The 18,424-nt window shown below is 44.4% G+C and overlaps 2 protein-coding genes across 6 annotated transcripts in view; one reads left to right on the plus strand and one right to left on the minus strand.

Annotated features, from left to right (window-relative positions):
• Positions 1 to 1,160, plus strand: part of CHST13 (carbohydrate sulfotransferase 13) — a 13,694-nt gene extending 12,534 nt beyond the window's left edge. Inside the window, 3 exon segments of the mRNA XM_023743736.1 lie at positions 26 to 70; positions 73 to 149; positions 151 to 1,160. Coding sequence (XP_023599504.1) covers positions 26 to 70; positions 73 to 149; positions 151 to 489 — 461 coding nt within the window. The 3' untranslated portion in view covers positions 490 to 1,160.
• Positions 1,161 to 6,560: 5,400 nt separating this feature from the next.
• Positions 6,561 to 18,424, minus strand: part of TXNRD3 (thioredoxin reductase 3) — a 36,347-nt gene continuing 24,483 nt past the window's right edge. For 4 of the 5 annotated variants that reach the window (XM_006102365.3, XM_023743739.1, XM_014467704.2 and 1 more), the window contains 4 exons: positions 12,386 to 12,493; positions 9,817 to 9,912; positions 7,492 to 7,626; positions 6,561 to 7,289 (listed from right to left, as the gene is read on the minus strand). In XM_006102365.3, coding sequence (XP_006102427.1) covers positions 7,227 to 7,289; positions 7,492 to 7,626; positions 9,817 to 9,912; positions 12,386 to 12,493 — 402 coding nt within the window. In that variant the 3' untranslated portion in view covers positions 6,561 to 7,226. Of the gene's footprint in view, positions 7,290 to 7,491; positions 7,627 to 9,816; positions 9,913 to 12,385; positions 12,494 to 13,931; positions 14,124 to 18,424 lie in introns of those variants that run through there. The other variant, XR_002826168.1, reaches the window with a different exon arrangement.

The following is an 18,424-nucleotide window of genomic DNA, read 5'->3' on the forward strand; positions in this document are numbered from 1 at the left end:
CGCCTGGCGTCGGCCTACGCACAAGTACGCGCGGCCCTACAGCGCGCCTTCCAGCGGCTTTACGGCACGCGCATGTGCGGCGCCTGCGCCCGCGCCCGCACCCCGACGCGCTGGCCCGCGGCCACGACGTGCGCTTCGCCGAGTTCCTAGGCCTACCTGCTGGACCCGCGCACGCGCCGCGACGAGCCCTTCAATGAGCACTGGGAGCGCGCCCACGCGCTCTGCCACCCGTGCCGCCTGCGCTACGACGTCGTGGGCAAGTTCGAGACCCTGGCGGAGGACGCGGCCTTCGTGCTGAGCCTGGTGGGCGCGCCAGGCCTGCGCTTCCCCGCGCCACCGCCCCGGGCCAAGGCAGCCGCGGCCCAGGACCAGGCCCGGCGCCTCTTTCAGGACATCAGCCCCTTCTATCAGCGGCGCCTCTTTGACCTCTACAAGATGGACTTCCTGCTCTTCAACTACTCCGCCCCCTCCTACCTGCGGCTGCACTAGCCTGCGGTGCTCCCCACGGGGCCTGGTGCACTGCAGAGGCTCCGAGGCCAGGGATGGGGGCCCGAGAAGGGGAGTTTTTGACAACCGGTGCACTGGGCCGACATCACACCGGGGCGGTTTCGGGTGCAGCCCACCTCAGCTGCTGTACAACTGTGTGCCTGTCCCCTGTCGTGCCTGTCGCTTGATGTTGCTTCAGTTAGTAACTGCTCTAGCTGGCGTGGGTGAGGATTGGATAGTAGCGTTTTAAGTTGCAAAGAGGCCGTTTTTGTCAGCTCTGTCCCTGAACTTGTCCATGGTGTAACAGAGCAGAACGCTGGCTCAAGGCAGCCTGTGCCATCCTAATTCCCTCCCCACTTCACCTGCTCTGGCAAGGACCGCCCTGGCCAAGGAGAGAAGCCCTCCCCTGCAGGACTCAGGCTGGGGCCATCCTTGTCCACGGGCCGGGCACAGGAGTCAGCTGTGAGCCGCCTTCACTCTGCCTGTCACAGAGCAGGGCCACCTTTCCTGTTGCTGGCCCTGCCCTGGCCCCACCCTTGGTCTTAGTCTGGCCAGATGCTAGGTTGCCTCTGTGTGCCCACAGAGTCCAGGGTGCAATATGATGGCAGGTTTTATAGGACTTTGGTGATCTGGGGAGTTCATGTTATTGAAATAAATGAGTTTTGTTACTGACAGTTTAGAGTTTCTCCACTTCATTTTGTCATTTGCTCCGCGTTGTGGGGCTGTCTGATCTTGGAATCTCACTGAGTCTCTGAGCCTCAGTTTCCACTGCTGCCAAATGGCCTTAGAATGCCAGGTGGTTATGAATGAGAGAGATGGAGAGCCTGGCTTACCTTCATAGCAGCACACAGCGTGAGGGACTACATGGGGAGTAGGGTATGGAGGGAGGGCATCATGTGGAGGGATCCTAAATTGTAGGGTTGGAGAAAACAGTCACAACTTGGGAGAAATGTGATCTTTGCCTGGGCCAAAGATTAAAGCCCAAACCAGCTCAGTGAAGCCCTGCTCGTTGGGCCACCTCACACCTGTGTGAGTCTGCAGGAAGAGCACAGATCTTGCCTGGAACCCCTGTGGCAGGAAGCCTTGCCTAGTCCGTCCCTACAGCGGTGGAGCTGGCTCCCTGTTGCCATCATGTGGTAGCTAGGGGGAAGAGCAGCAGCGGGCTCCCAGGAGACTTACCGGCTCCTTTTGGGATTTCACAGCCCTTGGAGGTTTTGAACATCCAGAGATGTATCCCAGCAGCCCAGGAAGCCCATGCTTTCTGGTAAGGCATGTTTGGGCTGGAGTGATGAACTGGGTATGTAGGTGCTGAAACCACATGTGCCCTCAGAGTTTGGGGAGCTTCATATTCAGCACAGGTGCAACGAGTTTCCAAATGTTTACATCTCCAGTGTGGACAAAACCCTCTGTCCTGTTCAATATTTCTTCATCCCCCACCCCCTACCCCCGACATTATGATTGTGAGCCAAGTCTTTGACTGGGTAATGGGTTTGGGTTTGTTTTGAGAAGAACAAATGATAACTCAACCGTCCGTCCTCTCCCCACCTGAAAGGCAGTCACACTCAGATCTTGGGACCTTGAATCCTGCCCAAAATTCTAATCTGGAGCCCAGGAGTCCATTAAAGAGTCAACTCTCACTGCATATTGTTAAACACAGAAACCCAAGCTCAGCTGTGTTTGCAGTGGAGGAGACCACACAGGCAGCAGCTGGGGCCAGTGAGAGAACCCCTCCCAAGCTGGAGTCTGGCTTGTGACTGCAGGAGCAGGGACACGATATTATTGACATTTTCCTTCTTTGAAGTCCTCTTGGGGCCTCAACACTTGGGTTTGTGTTCACAGTGCTTGGTGAGGCCCTGGGCCCAGGCTGCCTCCTCTGGGGAGCATGGGGGTCCCAGACCCTGCCTCCTCACAGGGTGCTGATGAGACCAGGGCCCCAGCTGCAGACAGCCAACTGTGGGAGAAGGCAGGAGTCCCACCTCTTTCCCCAACACACCAGTTAGATGGCCCTTGAAAGGGTTGGGATATGCGGAACTGTTTCCCGAGGCCAGCAGGAACAGGTGGGTAATCTTTACACTTGGCCGCTCTGTCCTTTCGTGGTGGTGATCCAAGAAGCTAAGCCAGCAGGAGCGGATGCGGGGAGGAGCCAGGGATGGCTGAACAGACGGTGGCAGCCAAGGCAATTGTTCAGCTTTTACTCCCTGTCATTTTCTGCCTTTCTAGAATTTTACTCTGAGGATGTGTGGCTTAGAATTCAGCACTCAGGGGATCCTGTGCAGATTTCTGGACCTCTTCTCTGCATAGCTCTCACCTATGCCTCCCCCACAATGTACAGCTGCCTCAACCTCCTTGAACTCCAATTTCTATCTCAATTTAGCAAGTTTGTCAAGCTCTGTTTGGATTATCCCTTGAGTTTATAGTCTGAAAATTACTTCCATGCAGAAAGTTGGGGCAACTGTAGGGAATCACCTCATTTGTTTCCTTTCTCTCAGGAATCCCAGTTCTGCGCTGTCTTATTGTTCCATGCCTGAAAGCAGTTCCACATTTCGTTTAGAGAGAAATGTTAAGTCTAACACTTGTTATTCCAGCATGGGTGGAATCATATGTCTCAATAAATATTTGATTATCTCTTGCAATAAAGTCCTAATAGGTCTCCTTGTCAGATAGTTCTCCATTGGGAAATAAAACCACAATTTGAAAAACTGCACTATTACTAAAAACCTATAAAGTATACTAAAGCTCATCATACACAAATTACCAAAGCTTGAGCTATTTTTGTTTCTTTGTTTGTTTTTTATTAATCCTCTCCCAAGGATATTTTCCCATTGATTATTAGAGAGAGTGGGAGAGAGAGGGAAAGACAGAAACACATTGATTGGTTGCCTCCTGCATGCGCCCTAACCAGGGCCCAGGCAGGGGAGGAGCCTGCAGCCAAGGTACATGCCCTTGACCTGAATCAAACCCGTGACCCTTCAGTCTGCGGGCCAACACTCTAACCTCTGAGCAACCAGCCCGGGTGCTTGAGCTATTTTAACACTAGCTCATTCAGACCTGTATATCCCAAGAGAAGACTACATTAACAGGAACTCAATATGGTCTCATATGTCTCAAATCGTAAGGAACACTGACACTGCTCCAGCAGCGTTTACAAATTCTGACCAACTGCTGCCCAGACCCACTCACCTACCTCTGCCATATAACCACCCCTTGACTAGCCCTAGGCCCTCCCCTCCAATACTCTTAAGTGCCCTTCCCTAACTCCGATTTGAGATGAGACTATGAAGGTATTGCTCTCCCTTGCTCATGTGAATGGCTTCCCAAGCAATCTTTCATGAGCTTTGACAATCAGGGGTGCTCCAAGGAAGTTCAGCAGGGGACCACCATAGCCAAGGTCCAAGCCCATGGATTTAGAAGGTTCTCCACTAAGGCCCATAAGCTTCCCTGCGTAGGGTTTCCTTGTCTGCAAGTATGAAAAAAATTCAGTGCTAAATCTGAGATTCAATCCCTTTTTGATGAAATCCCAAATCTATGTGAGGTTTATTTTGTCTGCCCTAGGAAAAGAATCTAAGACCTTTTAGGTACCTGATGACATTTGTACTAATTTTAATTTTCCATGAACTTATCTATTACTGTGTAACAAATTACTCCAAAACGTAGTGGCTAAAAAAATATTTATTATCCCAGTTTCTGATAGTCAGGAATCTGGGGGTGGCCTAACTGGATTGTTCTGGTCCACAGTCTCTGGAGATTGCAGTCAAGCTGCTGGCTAGGGGAAGGCTTGCCTGGGGAAATACTCACTTCTGAGCTCATTCACATGGATGCTCAATTTCTTGTTGTTGGCGGGAGACTTCAGTTCTTCAGCATCTGGGCCTTCATGATAGGGCAGCTGCCTTCTCCCAGAACAAACGATCCAAGAGAGTGCTTGAGAGTGAGCAAAACTTAAGCTGCAGTCCTTGATGACCTAATCGTAGAAGTGACAAACCTCTTCTGCCATATGTTACGTGTCACACAGACCAGCCTTGGCCCATTACAGGAGGGGATCACACAAGGAAGTGACTACCCATAGTTGGAGAATCCAATCTGAGCCCAACTCAGAGGCTGCCAGAGCACAGACTTGTCAATAGGTCTCTTACCTATTGGATACACTGTTGTGTGTCTATAAGAGTTTTCCTTAAATAAGGCCCCTGCTCATCACTGTGGAAGCTAAGGCACTCTACACCAATACGCTATATATTGAAAACTTTATAAATGTACTCAATTGTTATAACTCTGTGAAACATCCAATACAGTCAACACTTAATAAATCAAGAATAGGAAAAGTTAATTTATTTTTTCATGCATTTAGTAAGTAGTGGGGATAGGCATTCGCAAGTCTACTATTCTTCAAAGTTTAGGATCTTCCCATAGTTCCCTGCTTCTTGTGACTGGTTCCTGGCTCAACCCTGGCTCTTTCTAGCTTGATCTCCCATTAACCTCTCACTCACCTCACAATACCTCCATACTCCACTTTCCATAATACTGTATGGATGTTAAGGTCTCTGGGTTCTCAGTGTTAGTCTCATGGCTAAAATCTCTATATGATACCAGTCTTTTGAAATTTGTTGAGCTACTAGTACATGGCAAATTTCATAAATATTCCATGTGCACTTGAAATGAATAAGTATTCATGTTAGACAGTCTTCTTCATAAGTTCATTAAACCGAGTTTGTAAATTGTGCTATTCAAAATTATCTTTGCTGGTATTTTTTGTTTGATCTAATAAATTAGTGAGGTATGTTAAAATCTCTACTATAATGGAGGATGTTCATTTCCTTGTAGATAGATCTGTAAGCATCTGTTATTAGGTGCATACAAGGTGTATCTTCCAGGAAAAGCGGATCTCTCTCCATTATATAGAGCCCACCTTTACTCCAGGAGAGGAGGAAAGATAAGGATGAGAAGAGATAAAGTAAGGGGGGGGGGACAGGTAGCATGGAAGAAGGGAATGGGAGCCAGTTACAGAGGTTTATATCCAAGCCTTCTCTCCTCCTTACTAAGAGAAGATAACTAGCCTTCCCAATGGTCTGTAACCTGCACAGTGGTTAGAGACTCTTGGGGTGGAATATTTTCTCCCACCCATGCCCGTGAGAAGACAGGCACATTTCTTTGCTGCTTCCTTCTGTGAGGAAAAGTGCATTTCAATCACCCTCCCACTGGGGTTATAGCCCATTGGGAGCCCAGCTTTACACAGAGGTCTTATTAGAAAGTCCACCTGGGGCAAGCCTGGGTTTTAAGTTTACTATCCTACGCCCCGTGCAAAGCAGAACTCAAGACTTCTATGCTTCCTGGTTTCATTTCAGTTGGGGTTCTGGAAACCCGTGGCTGTGTATGTGCATGTGGCTCTAAAATACATGAACAACATTTAAAAAATGATTTTATCTAATATTTTAGTTGAATTTATTGAAAGTGTCATTCAGAGCCTTCTCCATGTATTTGAAATCCTATTCATCCCTCAGGATTCAGTTCTAATATCGCTGCTTCCAGTAAACTCTTCAGTGATCCCACCCCTGCCTCACATCCAGTGAAAATTCATAACATCTTCCTGTTTCCCACTACGCTGTTTCTACCTCAGTTCTGGCAATTACTACACCCTGCCTCACTTTTTTGACAGTTACATTCTACTCTACCCAGTGAAAAAGCAACTCAGTCATGGGATCCTATGTCAGTTATCTTGGGTCCTTATTCCCACTCCATTCTCTGCCTCTGGGGAGGGTAGCAAAATGTCCTGTCTACAGAATGAGTTCCCTAATTGTTTATTGGCTTCAATTTTTTCTCTTAAAACATGTTCTTAGAAATTCCGACCATAGAATTATCCAATCTTAAGGCAAGTGCTACCTAAAAGAGCCTTGAGTTGGGCTGCTGTGTGCTATGTTCCTCAAGAAAACAAGATTTTTCAAGGACCTTGGATAGGCTGACAGGTCTATACATTCAAATGGAATCGTCTCATATCACCTGGTCATTTACTGAACTTGACTATCATTTACTGAACTTGACTATAATTAAACAGATTGTAGATGGAATCATTTTAAAGCTTTAAATAAAGTTCAAATAATACAGTGAAACTTTTTAATATTTCTCTTAAGATCAACATGAAAAAGAATCACAAGCCTCTCTCTCTGTCATGAGATACTCTGCTCGGTCTAGAGACACTAAGGGAAGAATGGCTCCCAGGTGGTTACCATCAGGGAACCAGGGAGGGGGAAGCAGCCAGCTACCTGAGGGCACTTCCGCAGACACCACTCACCAGTGACCCCGTGAGAATTCCACGCCCACACGATGGAAGATCACCATTTTATAGTTTCATAACTGAAAAAATATTTTCTTAGAAACAACCAAGCAAAAAGATAAAAACTTTCAACCAGAAAGGTTGACTTAGATTAGTTATGTCATTAAAAGGTCTTTGAGAAGAAAGCTCAGTTCTGACTTGGAAGAGTATTGGTCTTAGCTCACTTCACATGAGTTCCGAGCTAAGACGTCAAGGAAGCAGTGCAACTGCCTCTCCCGTCAGCTGAGACCACTGAGCAGATGCCTGCTGCTGCCTGTCTCCTTGTCTACATTCTCATCTACGTGCTGTGAAGAAAGCCCTGCACGGGGCCCTGTAACAGAGCAGGTGCCCCGGTCACAGATTCGCTGGGTCTGAGAGCGTTCTTATCTTTGAAAGGAATGAGAATAGACGGGGAGACTAGATAGCAGCAGGCCTAGCCTCAGCAGCCTTTCTGGGTGATGTCCAGTCCCGATGACTTTGTTATCTCCAGAGTGGTGAATACCTGTTTGAAAGGAAGAAAACAAATTTGTGTTTAGCCAACAATATTTCAGTACTGCTTTATGAAAACACATTCTGAATATATCTATTCTCCTTAAAATATGCAAAGTAGTTACTAATACAAAAACTTTCTGACAATGTGCTTCATAATAGTTTTCAAACTGCAACAACTGAAGTCAACTTAAAAAAACCTCCCGTTTCTGTACCTCACCACATGTGGGGTGAATTCCAATAGTGCCATCAAGTAGCTGTTTCGTGAGCCCACATTTCATTGCAGCTGCAAATCCTTGGGTAACCTCACCAGCATTTGGTCCAAGAATATGAAATCCTATCACCCGATTCTTTAATAGAAAAACAAAACAAAGGGAAGCCCAGTAGGTTAATGATCTGAATAGGAACCTAATCACTGCAAGGTCATAGTTCAAACTGACAGCATCTATACAGAAAAAGAACCAATGTTGAACTCAGCATAGAACATTGCCATGAAACTGAGCCACTGTAACAATCTGTTAAATGAGCCAGTAAATGCACATCCAGAGTAATCTCCACTCAATTTACTAGAAACGAGCAATTTACCCTCTGCATGAAAGAGCTCATTAATATGTATGGTAGAAATTTCTGAATTATGCTGAGATAGTGCTAAATAACAACATACAAATCTGAATTAAAGTCCAACACTGGAATCATTCTAAGGCAGTAGGTTTCACTGGCATTGCAGAGATTTCGGTCCAGGAAGCAAGTAGCCTGGCTCCTTAAATAACTAAGGGAAGATCAAGGAGCAGTGGGGATGGGGGCTTTTCCCCAAGACTGCATGTTATAAGTTGCAAGGCACATGTGATGAGCAGACCACTGAGACAGAAAGCAGATTCAGTGTAGCCCTGGCAAGTGTGGCTCCGTTGTTTGGGCATCATCCCGGTTCGATGCCCAGTCAGGGCACATGCCTGGGTTGCAGGCTGTGCAGGAGGCAGCCAAAGGATATCTCTCTCTCTAAAAAAAAAATTCATTAAAAATATTTTTTAAAAAGATTCAGTGTATTTCCAAGGTACACTGCATTTAGGATGTCCTTTTGTCCATGTTTTTCATCAGACTCTGGTCTTTGTTTCGATCTTCAATAGTAAAGTGTACAAGAGAAAGAAAGAGCTTCAGAGGTCTTAAGGCTGGCACAAAGTCTTGCCTCCTCATATTCTTCTAGAGAAAGAACAATAGTTCAAAGCAGCCAACTCATACACATCTCCTGGTGGTGCTGAAATGGAGAGCTCCAGGAGCAGTGTTTCTAGAAGGACAGTCACAGGCCACAGGGGATCTGGGTGAAAAGTGGAGTTCCCAGGGCCTCACAGAAGACTGAATTGGAATCTCTGAGGTGGTGCATTGTACACACAGAAAACTGGGAAAAGACAGGAAGCCAGACAGAGTAAAAACATCTGATGACCCACCACCACCATTTAAAAATGAAAATGAAGGCAGATTCTGTGAGAGTGAAAACCTAATTCCCAATTTTTACCACATAGCTATAGTAAAATTCATAGTAGGATGGTCCTCTAGAAACAGAAATATGGACAGTAGTAAAAGAAATTAACATGCTCTCCTGACGACAGTGAGCACGTGTGTGGGAGGGGGGCAAACAGGGATTGTGGGCACAGCTGAAGGAGAGCAGAGGAGTGGCAAAGGACAGAGACGGGGGTCAAAAAGAGGGGTAAACAGACCTCAGGCCTGAGAGCCATAGTCAACAACTCTGTCAAGAGGTCAGAAATAATTGAACCCCATTCCTGCTCACCTTAGGGGGCCTCAGTGCATAGTCTCTGCCTGCTCCCTTTGGAAATGCACCCACAACTTTATGACAGCAACCTCAGATTACTCTGTAAACTTTATGTCAGCTATTGCTGTTCACATGCATCTAATTTTGTGTTTGATCTCTCCAGATAAATTATAAATTCTTAAAAAGGGAGGAACCAAGTGCTAATGCTGCTTTCTACCCTCAGTGTTCTTTATACAACCAGTCCTAAATAAACTGTGCTTTAAACTCTGATAATCAGGCATCTGTTGTCAGTTTCACATTCACCTCAATAACAGGGAAGGCAGAGAAGGCTGCAACAACCGGCTCTCCACTCCACTGATTCTTCTTTAATGAATTGCTTCATTAGGAATTAGTTAATTAACTAGAGTTTTCACTTTGTGTAAGCATCTCCTTGTAAAGGCTTTGTGACACACATTCACTTTACAAAATGCACACAAACATATACCTTACATTTTGTTAGCTGATGATCAAAATTTTCACAGATGATCTGGTTCTAAACTGCTCAGTTAGGTCAGAAAGAGCCAACTTTCAATGATTATTTTGAGAAGGTATTGGTAAGCCTCAATCACAATCTGTCACTTGTTCAACCAGTGCAAACACATTAACTGGGTAATAATTTGAAGGATTTATGCCTTTCCCTGAAAACTACCTTTAAAGAGATCGTAAAAACCCACATACTAGAATAAAAGCTACATTTTAAAATTACAGCATTTCAGCTTCCAATCACATTACGCACATTATCGACTTTATTGCAAATTATCTTTGCATAACAAGTATTGTTGTCTCTGCCGGCTACTGTCCATTCAAGGGGCCAGAACAAAGTATGATATACCTGGAAGACAAAAGAGAGAGAGAAAGAGGCCAAGATTAGCATATATAAAAATCACTCCTTGATATGCTCTTCAATTATATAAACACTAGAGGCCAGATGCACGAAATTCATGTAAGAGTAGGCCTTCCTTCCCCCGGCTGCAGGCACCAGCTTCCCTCTGGCACCTGGGACCCGGGCTTCCATCGGCCCCAGCTTCATCCAGAAGGACATCCAGTCTAATTAGCATATTACCCTTTTATTATTATAGATAATAATCTCTATAACAGCTTTCAAAAATTTAGAGTTCTATGATCCCAACTTTATATAGCTGATTGGAGTACCTAGGCCAGAGCTAAAATGCCAGCTGCACAAGTGTGTTGATCTTTGTTTTGCTCTACTGTTAGTCCAACAAATCTATTAACTAAATTCAATTCTCAAACATTTATAGAGTACTGCCATCCAAGGCAATGCACGAGGCTGTGTGTGGATTGAAAAGATAAATAAAGACTTAGATCCTGTCTTTGACAAGTTTACAACCTTCTTACAAGGTTCATTGTCAAACCAAATGTAGGAAGAGCAGAAACAAGTCAACCCCATTAAAAGATATTAAGAACATTACCTATGCTACTTGAAAGCCCTTATTCTAGCACCCCGAATACACTGCTCAGGCTTCTCAATCTGGCTCAATCATCTAAGACCCAGAGCAAAACACAACGTGACCTCCATCCTGCTTGGGGAAGCTATACATTTTCCCAGAATTGTTCCTCCTAATCTACCCATATAGAAAGCAATGGATTAATGTTTGGTACCAGGATTAAAAAAAAAAAAAAGGATTCTAAACTACAGATGGTCCCCGACTTACAACGGTTCAACTTACGATTTCCTGACTTTACAATGGTGCATAGTGATATGCTTTCAGTAGAAACAGTACTTCAAAATTTGAGTTTTGATCTTTCCCTGGGCTAGCAATAAGAGGTAAGATACTCTCTTGTGATGCTGGGAAACAGCAGCGAGATGATTTTGCTCAACTGCACAGGCATACCTGGTGTTATTGTGCTTCCCTTCACTGTGCTCGCGGATATTGCATGATTTTACTTGAAGGTTTGTGGCAACCCTGTGTAGTACAAGTCTATCAGTGCCATTTTTCCAATAGCATTTGCTTTTTGTCTCTATGTTACATTTTGGTATTTCTCGCAATATATCAAACTTTTTCATTATTATTATGTTTGTTATGGTGATGTGTAAACAGTGATCTCTAAAGTTACTATTATAATTGTTTGGAGCGCCATGAACGATACCCATGTAAGATAGCAAAGTTAACTGATGAATGTGTGTGTTCTTACTGCTCCACCAAACTGATGTTCTCCCATCTCTCTCCCTTTCCTTGGGCCTCCCTATTCCCTTTCCTTGGGCCTCCCTATTCCCTAAGATACAACAATATAAAGTTTTAAGTAAGAGTTTCAATAAGCCATTAGGCCATTTAACTAGGGAATATCAATGCTATAGTTTAAGGAAATTCCCAGTAATAAATTAAAATGTCTTTAAGGGAGAGAACTGAAATTTCAACACTCTTTTGCTTAAAACCTCAAGTAGTAATAATCCTCCAACTCTTTTCTTTTTCCTCTCTATACTTCCTATGTTGGGAGAGTGTTCAGAAAAAAGATACTCAAGCCACCCACCAAAATGTAGAAAAATATTTATAAGGCTGTTGTGTGTAAATGAAGCAGTGGTGAAGGAGAGGTGGAAATAAATGTATGGAGGACATCTTTGTCAGAGTCTAAATGGCCCACAGCCCACGAAAACCTTGGGAACTGCCCATCTTTCCCACCTAGAGTCCACTGGTAGTGTAGGTCCCAAGAGCCATGTTTACACTCCATGAGTCTGGCTACCATCATACCAAATGGAAGTGGTTGGATGGCAGACCCGACTCGGACCAATTTTGAATTAAGACGGAGAAACAGTGAGTTGATCAGTTCCTCTTATGTCCAGAATTATCAGATAAACTTGGGAGCAAAAGAATGGCTATAGTTTGGCTGCTTTGTGCATTCTAGGAGCAAATAAAGTCTATCTGCAGGAAGAGAGGAATGAACTACATGCACACACACAAACATACACCTAAACCCCAAGCAAGTAAAAGAAAGAGGTGAGACGGTCTTGCAATTCCTGGTTCTTAGCCCTTCCTAAGGCCTTGATACATTCCCCCAAAAATCTCATAATAACTTATGCTTCTTTGTGTAAGCTTACTCAAGTAGATATTTGTTACCTGTAATTCAAAAGTCCTAATGCACACAGTAAACATCTCTCTTTCCCCAACTGTATTATTAGTTTGCAAGAGAGATAGGGTTTAAATTATTTAATTTTTAATTTTTCTAAAATAGGCTGGTTTCCTATAGTATAGCCATTATAATCACTTGCAAAATGACAAAATAAAGTGACTGAGAAGACAGTTGATTAAAAGAGAGATTCTTAAAAAGTAAACAAAACATAATCTTACTTCTAGATTCTCTTTTTTATGTATTTCAATAGCTTTCTCTTCAGATAATCCACAGCAGCCGTATTCCAGAGGAGTAAACACCGTAGTTGGAACATTAATATAATTGCACTGAAAGATAAACAAATTACACGCTCTTATTTTGTGACACTCTTTTTAAATAACAAAAATCTCTATCACATACATTTATAAAAGGAAACTAAGTAAGTCCAGTTCAATGTAACTGGTTCTGACACATCACCATATCAGGAATTCTAAGTTACCCTAAAGGAGATGGGTGATCCCTGACTACAGGGCAGAGACCACAAGCTGGCCAGTGACCAATGAACAGGACTGGCTCTTCCAGGGCCCCAACCTCAGACTTCTGGTCTGAAAACCACAGTAGAGGAGAAGACAGTGAACTTTGTTGCCCCCACAGACATTTTCTACAATTTTTTCATTCCATCCCCCACAATTCTGGAGCATCTCTACCAGGTGACAGAGAATGACACTATTTCACCTGAAGCTCAGACCACCCTTGCCATTTCATTTAATGGCGTCACTGACATGATGTGCAAAAAAGCTGCTCAATAGTGTGGGACCGAGTGAACACCCCAGACCACCAAGTGGAGAAGGCACGTGTGTACTTAGGGGCCAGGGTTGCATGAGTCCCATGGTTACAATGGCACCCCTCCCAGCCCTTCTCTGACCAAGACACAGCACAAGTGGACAGCACAAGAAGAGTGCAGGCCATGAACCCCACATAGTCTTCCAGCAGCTTTAGGCATCTGTCCGTGGGAAAACGGACGCGTGCAAGTGGCATCCTGCCTGGAGAAGACAGTGTGTTTGTGACTGTGTGGAGGAGATTTAGAACACACTGGCAGAAGCATCATTAAGACTGTGTGTGGCGAGAAAACAGTGTGCAGGAACAGAGAAAGGAAGGAGGGTATAACCAGGATGAACGTCTCTGCGCCTGCCCATCCATAGTCCTCAAGGGGTGACACTGCCCAGAGCACGACATGTCAACCAAACCCCAGCCAACAAGTTACAGTTTATTAGGTCGGGGTGACATATAACTCCAAAGAAAGGTAATCCATAAGCTGGCCAGAAACCTATGCAAAAAAAGGCGAACTGCATCAAGTGGTTTATTTTGCAGGAAAATGACTAGGAGCAAAGAGAGTATCCTCCAGGTGGTAGTTTGACAGAAAAAAAAAAAAGAGTTGTGGCCAAGTGAGACTACAGAAGGGCACCCTGTGAAGCACCCCTTCATATTACTAGGGCCCCAGAGCAGCTGTGACACCCATACTCAGCCCTGCTCCAACTGCAGTGAGGCCCTGCACTAGCACAATCCTTGTTGTAAGTCACTGTGCGATTTGACTTACTCATCATCAACTTATAAGAAACTCCCCCAATTTGCCTAGTTTGAGTGACTTCTATTTTACCCAAAAAGAAAAACACATCATAACACCACCAGGTACACTTGCTTCAATGAGGTGATTTGTGTACAATATACATCAGCCTAGAGTCTTTAGCTTAAAATATGTTCTCGTCCCATTTTATGTTTGCTAACCTGTGAATCATGAAGCATTTGTGTTCTTTTTGCCAACATGGCTAGAGAAAATCACATAACCATGTGGACTGCCTGGTTTTCTGACTTCTCTTAGGCCATCAAATGCTCATCAATCCATTTATTGACCAGCAGCTGATCCCATATCCCATGGCTTACAGTGGAAGTCTCATCCTCAACAGATGCCTCTGTCTCCTGTTTCATATCAATTGAGAAAAAGCAACAGGTAATTCCTCAACTTTCCTCCCTTTCATCTGAAACACTTTCTCCACATCTTATACTACCTCCTCCACTTGAGCTGGACTTCCTCTTACCCTATCTGTAGCCTTCCTTTTAGTCCTGTACCTTTAACTTCTCTCTTTTTACACACACACACACACACACACACACACACACACACCTGTCTTCTCATCTCTCTACCCCACAGGCACCATGATTAACTTCTGAAAGCAATAGGCAATTACTCTGCTTCCATACATCTTGAAATGCAATAGAACTTCTTTGTACATTTAGCATTTCTGGCCCCACCCATTAGTGCCAGCAGTGCCATGTCCCCACATATGTATAAGGTCTTCCTTTACGACCTTACAAGGCACCTGAGGTGATAAAATAAGCAGCACAAAGCATCCCTTAAGAAGAACAAACTTTCCAACTTAACCTAATCATGCAAAACCAATCAGAGAAATTCAGAATGAGACATTCTACAAGAAAAGTAGTCTGGATTCATCAAAAGTCAAAGTCATGAAAAGTAAAGCAAGCAAACAAAACAGGTAAATCAAGGCAGAGGGCTGGAGCAGATTAAAAGAGACTTAGGACTCAGAAGAGCCCTGTACGGTGTGAATCAAGACACATGCACACATACCAATGGACAACTGAGGAAAGGTGAATATTAGTGCATTGTTGAATTCTCAGCTACAGAAATGAAATTGTGGTTATGGAAGTGAATATTCTTGTTGTACATCCTGAAGTATTTAGAAGCAAAACATCACTGATATTTGCCACTTATTTCAAATAGCTCAGCAGAAAAAAAATGTACATGCTTTGTGTGTGTACACACACACACACACACACACACACATCTTCAGAAAAGGAGAGAAAAATGGCAAAACATTAATAACTGGAAAATCTAAATGAAAGGGTAATATGGGTGACCGTTACTATTCTTTCTGTGGTTTGACATCTTACTAAGTGAAAAGTTGGGGATAAATAAAATTAAGATCTTCAACAGCTGCCACTGCCTACAGAAGGCCCTGATTCTTTTTTTTTTAAATATATTTTTATTGATTTCAGAGAGGAAGGTAGAGGGAGAGAGGGATAGAAACATCCATGATGAGAGAGAATCATGGATCGGCTGCCTCCTGCAAGTCCCCCACTGGGGATCGAGCCCACAAGCTAAGCATGTGCCCTTGCCCGGAATCGAACCTGGGACCTTTCAGTTCGCAGGCCGACGCTCTATCCACTGAGCCAAACCAGCTAGGGCGGCTCTACTGATTCTTTACTGTGGCATCACAGAGTTCTGATGTTCTGGCACCAAATCAATTTTCCAGCCTCATTTCCAACTGTACTCCTCTATCACCAATCGCTCTGCCTACATGAGTGACAGAATGGTTAGCATTCCTGACGCCCAGTAATACCACTTCCCCATTCATTCTTCATCCACCAACAGCTCCGCACATCCACAGTGCTCCTGATGGAGCAGAGCATGACCCACCCCAGCTGGGAACTCCTGAGAAACTGCTCATAGTCCTAGAAAAAACCAAGCATTGCAGAGCTCTGGGCTTTTCTACTTACCACAAGAGCCCTTTGCTTCCTCAATTTTAAATTGCTCACCCTAGCCCTAGCTGGCTTGGTTCAGTGGATAGAGCATCGGCCTGTGGCCTGAAGGGTTCCGGGTTCGATTCCCACATGCCCGGGTTGCAGGCTCGATCCCCAGTAGGGGGTGTGCAGGAGGCAGTCGATCAATGATTCTCTCATCATTGATGTGTCTATCTCTCTCTCCCTTCTCCATTCCTCTCTGAAATCAATGAAAATGTATTATAAATAAATAAATAAACAAACAAACAAATAAATAAATAAATAAATAAATTGCTCATCCTTAAAGCCCATCCCAAATCTTTGATCAAAGACTATGAAAGGGAAAATTTAAGTGAGGAGAGAAACTAAGATGGCGGCATAGGTAAACACCTGAAATTGCTGCCCTGCACAACCACTTCAAAAATACAACTAAAAGACAAAACGGACATCATCCAGAACCACAGGAAGGTTGGCTGAGTGGAAATTCTACAACTAGAAGGAAAGAGAAAAGCACACTAAGACTCAGAGGAGGTTTGGAAGTAAAGTGCAGAGGTACGGAGGCACACGCAGAAAGGGCTGGCAACTGAGGACGTGGTTGTCTTTTTCAATCAGGAGGGAGACACATGATCCTGCTCTGAACTCCAGTTCCGGGCAAGTCTCTGGGGACCCAGACTCATAAGGGGAGAAACTGGACTGTCTGGCATCGGGCGGAACTTGAGGGCGGCTTTCTCTCAGAGGTGCTTGCAGTGATTACCGTGGGACACTGAGACCTGGGGCCTCTTAGGGCAGGACTGAGGATCAGCCATAGCCGTTTGCTCCACCCTGTTGATTCCCTGAGACCCCGCCCCACCCAAGCTGTGGGCAGAGGCTTTTGCATATGAAAGGCCTGGCCCTTTGCAATCTGAAAATTACCTAACAAACTGCAGCTGGGTCAGAGAGACCCAGAACATCCAAAAGAAGGCCCAAGGCCACACAGCAGTGTGCATTGCTTCACAGCTGGGCCTCATCTGGGCACCTCCAAATCCCAAACAAAGAAAAGGAATCTGTAGATCTCTCCTTAGTTCCTGTTGGGTAGCCTCAGGCAGAGGCTAAATTAGCACCTCCTTAGATCCAAGAGCCAGTGTACCCAGTGGTCAGAGTGGGACCATCCAGATTACAACTCCTCAGATCCATAAGGGACACACTCAGGGGGCAGACTCAGTGAGCACCAAAGCCCCACTGAAGCAAGTCTTGCCCCATAAGGGTGTCTCCAGCACAGAAGTTCTCCCACCATAGACACAGCTGATTCTCACAGCCAATTGGCCTGGAGGTCAATTCCTCCCAGTGATACCAACTACAATCAAGTCTTAACTACCACAAGACTGTGCACACAGCCCACAAAGGAGTGCACCAAGAGTGTCCACCTCAGGTAATTGGGGAGGCTGAGCTACTGGGCCCTATAGGACACCTAGCACAGAAAGCCACCCTATCAACACAGGGAAGCAGCCAAAATTCGGAGACAAAGATACAGGTGACAAATGACAGAAATGGAGGAAAGCAAACTACTGGATATAGAGTTCAAAACCTCAGTTATAAGGTTTTTCAAGAATTTTCTAGAAACCGCCAATAAATTTAGTGAGACCCTCAATAAATCTAGTGAGACCCTCGAGGATATGAGAAAGGACCAACTAGAAATTAAGCATACACTGACTGAAATAAAGAATATTATACAGACTCCCAACAGCAGACCAGAGGATCGCAAGAATCAAGTCAAAGATTTGAAATACGAAGAAGTGAAAAACACCCGACCGGAAAAGCAAAAAGAAAAAAGAATCCAAAAATATGAAGATAGTGTAAGGAGCCTCTGGGACAACTTCAAGCGAACCAACATCTGAATTATAGGGGTGCCAGAAGAAGAGAGAGAGCAAGATATTGAAAACCTATTTGAAGAAATAATGACAGAAAACTTCCCCTACCTGGTTCAAGAATTAGACTTACAAGTCCAGGAAGCGCAGAGAACCCCAAACAAAAGGAATCCAAAGAGGACCACACCAAGACACATCATAATTAAAATGCCAAGAGCAAAAGACAAAGAGAGAATCTTAAAAGCAGCAAGAGAAAAACAGTTAGTTACCTACAAGGGAGTTCCCATAAGATTGTCAGCTGATTTCTCAACAGAAACTATGCAGGCCAGAAGGGAATGGCAAGAAATATTCAAAGTGATGAATAGCAAGAACCTACAACCAAGATTACTTTACCCAGCAAAGCTATCATTCAGAATTGAAGGTCAGATAAAGAGCTTCACAGATAAGAAAAAGCTAAAGGAATTCATCACCACCAAACCAGTATTACATGAAATGCTGAAAGGTATTCTTTAAGAAGAGGAATAAGAAGAAAAAGGTAAAGATACAAATTATGAACAACAAATACACATCTATCAACAAGTGAATCTAAAAATCAAGTGAATAAAAAATCTGATGAACAGAATAAACTGGTGAATATAATAGAATCAGGGGCATAGAAAGGGAGTGGACTGACAATTCTCAGGGGGAAAGGGGCGTGGGGGTGCAGGAAGAGACTGGACAAAAATCGCACACCTATGGATGAGGACAGTGCGGGGGGTAAGGGCAGAGGGAAGGGTGGGAACTGGGTGGAGGGGAGCTATGGGGGGAAAAAAGAGGAACAACTGTAATAATCTGAACAATAAAGATTTAATTTAGAAA

This window comes from Myotis lucifugus, unplaced genomic scaffold (assembly GCF_000147115.1).
Source record: "Myotis lucifugus unplaced genomic scaffold, Myoluc2.0 scaffold_410, whole genome shotgun sequence".
In the NCBI taxonomy this organism is placed as follows: Eukaryota; Metazoa; Chordata; class Mammalia; order Chiroptera; family Vespertilionidae; genus Myotis; species Myotis lucifugus.